At 42.8% G+C, this 2,500-nt stretch overlaps 1 protein-coding gene across 1 annotated transcript in view; it reads right to left on the bottom strand.

Moving 5' to 3' along the window:
* Positions 1-693: 693 nt before the first annotated feature.
* The window catches only part of LOC137621688 (coiled-coil domain-containing protein 8-like), a 32,104-nt gene continuing 30,297 nt past the window's right edge, over positions 694-2,500 (bottom strand). Inside the window, exon 3 of the mRNA XM_068352204.1 lies at positions 694-1,020. Within this exon, the coding sequence (XP_068208305.1) occupies positions 694-1,020 (327 nt within the window). The remainder of the gene's footprint in view (positions 1,021-2,500) is intronic.

The raw sequence follows: 2,500 nt of genomic DNA, 5'->3' as shown, positions 1-2,500 counted from the left end.
GCTTGCCTGCCTCCTGGATAAACCCTCTCTCCCCCCCCCCCCCCCCCCCCATGATAATGCTCTTTCACCTGCCAGACAAACCTTAATGTTGCGAGATGTCTCGAGGAGGGCAATCTTGCTACGCCAAATTACCCTCTTCAGTTCTCGACTAGATCCCGCTCCAAATGACGTGATGCCAGTTGCGCCTTGAAGTACCAGCAGTGTGCGAGTGGGACTTATGGTTTGTGACGCTTGGGGTTTGGCGAATTTTGACACTCGGGGTTGGGCGAATTTTGACACTCATGGTTGGGCGAATTTTGACACTCGGGGTTGGACGAATTTTGACACTCAGGGTTGGGCGTATTTTGACACTCGGGGTTGGGCGAATTTTGACACTCGGGGTTGGGCGAATTTTGACACTTGGGGTTAGGCGGATTTTGACACTCGGGGTTAGGCGGATTTTGACACTCGGGGTTGTGCTAATTTTGACTCTCGGGGTTGGGCGAATTTTGACACTCGGGGTTGGGCGAATTTTGACACTCGGGGTTGGGCGAATTTTGACACTCGGGGTTAGGCGGATTTTGACACTCGGGGTTAGGCGGATTTTGACACTCGGGGTTGTGCTAATTTTGACTCTCGGGGTTGGGCGAATTTTGACACTCGGGGTTGGGCGAATTTTGACACTCAGGGTTAGGCGAATTTTGACACTCGGGGTTAGGCGGATTTTGACACTCGGGGTTGTGCTAATTTTGACTCTCGGGGTTGGGCGAATTTTGACACTCTCGGTTGGGCGAATTTTGACACGCGGTTGGGCGAATTTTGACACTCGGGGTTGGGCGAATTTTGACTCTCGGGGTTGGGCGAATTTTGACTCTCGGGGTTGGGCGAATTTTGACACTCATGGTTGGGCGAATTTTGACACTCGGGGTTGGACGAATTTTGACACTCAGGGTTGGGCGTATTTTGACACTCGGGGTTGGGCGTATTTTGACACTCGGGGTTGGGCGAATTTTGACACTCGGGGTTGGGCGAATTTTGACACTTGGGGTTAGGCGGATTTTGACACTCGGGGTTAGGCGGATTTTGACACTCGGGGTTGTGCTAATTTTGACTCTCGGGGTTGGGCGAATTTTGACACTCGGGGTTGGGCGAATTTTGACACTCAGGGTTGGGCGAATTTTGACACTCGGGGTTAGGCGGATTTTGACACTCGGGGTTAGGCGGATTTTGACACTCGGGGTTGTGCTAATTTTGACTCTCGGGGTTGGGCGAATTTTGACACTCGGGGTTGGGCGAATTTTGACACTCAGGGTTGGGCGAATTTTGACACTCGGGGTTAGGCGGATTTTGACACTCGGGGTTGTGCTAATTTTGACTCTCGGGGTTGGGCGAATTTTGACACTCGGGGTGAGGCGAATTTTGACACTTGGGTTTGGGCGAAGTTTGACACTAGGGGTTGGGCGAATTCTGACACTCGGGGTTGGGCGAATTTTGACACTCGGGGTTGGGCGAATTTTGACACTCGGGGTTGGGCGAATTTTGACACTCGGGGCTGGGCGAATTTTGACACTCGGGGGTTGGGTGAATTTGGGATATTGTGTGTAGTTAGGAATTGTGAATATTGCTTTTTATTTCCGATTTTCTGTGGTTTCGTTTATGGATATCAGCGAATTTTGATGATTGTATATTTAGGAACTGTGAATATTACATTATTATTTCCGATTTTCTGTGTTTTCATTTATGGATTTGTGTGAATTTTGATTAGTGTATTTTTAGGAATAGTGAATATTATAGTTTTTTCCGATTTTCTCTGGTTTCATTTATGAATTAGTGTAGATTTAGGAATAGTGAATAATGGATTTTTTGTTTCGTATTTTTTGTGGTCCCATTTATTTGTATTTTATAAGTGATCGTTTATTATAGATGTTTATAAGGTTCATTTATTTAGGCGTTAGTAATTAGCATCACTGGAGCTTGAGCGAATTTTTGATAGTGTGTATTTAGGAATAATGAATATTAGATTATTATTCATTATTTTCTGTGGTTCTATTTAATGACTATTTATAAGTGATCGTTTTATTGTCGCTTATGCGGTTTATTTATTTAAGCGATAGGGATTAGTGACATTTGGGTTTTTTATTTTATTTTGTTTGGTTTCATTTATTCATTATTTATGAGGGATTATTTTTATTGATGCTTATGAGGTTTTTCATTTCATTGTTAGCGATTGCTTAATAATATGATGTATGAGTTTTTTTTTTATGTCCTTCAATAAATTTGCGTGGTTTTTATACATGTGAATGTATTAAGCTTTTTTTATGTTTGGGATTAATTTTGATGTGCGTTTTATGAATAATGTTATTTACAAACTTTGTATAAGATGTATTTATTTGAAAATTCGAATATTTTGAATTATTATTACTAATGGATTTTCACTGATGTTGCACGAGAGATTGATGTGCATTAGTTCGTGCGTAATATTGATTAAGTTTTATTAGTTTTCGGGATAGAATTTGGGAAA

Source organism: Palaemon carinicauda, chromosome 28, assembly GCF_036898095.1.
Source record: "Palaemon carinicauda isolate YSFRI2023 chromosome 28, ASM3689809v2, whole genome shotgun sequence".
Lineage (NCBI taxonomy): Eukaryota > Metazoa > Arthropoda > Malacostraca > Decapoda > Palaemonidae > Palaemon > Palaemon carinicauda.
This window is presented reverse-complemented; position numbering and strand designations above follow the sequence as displayed.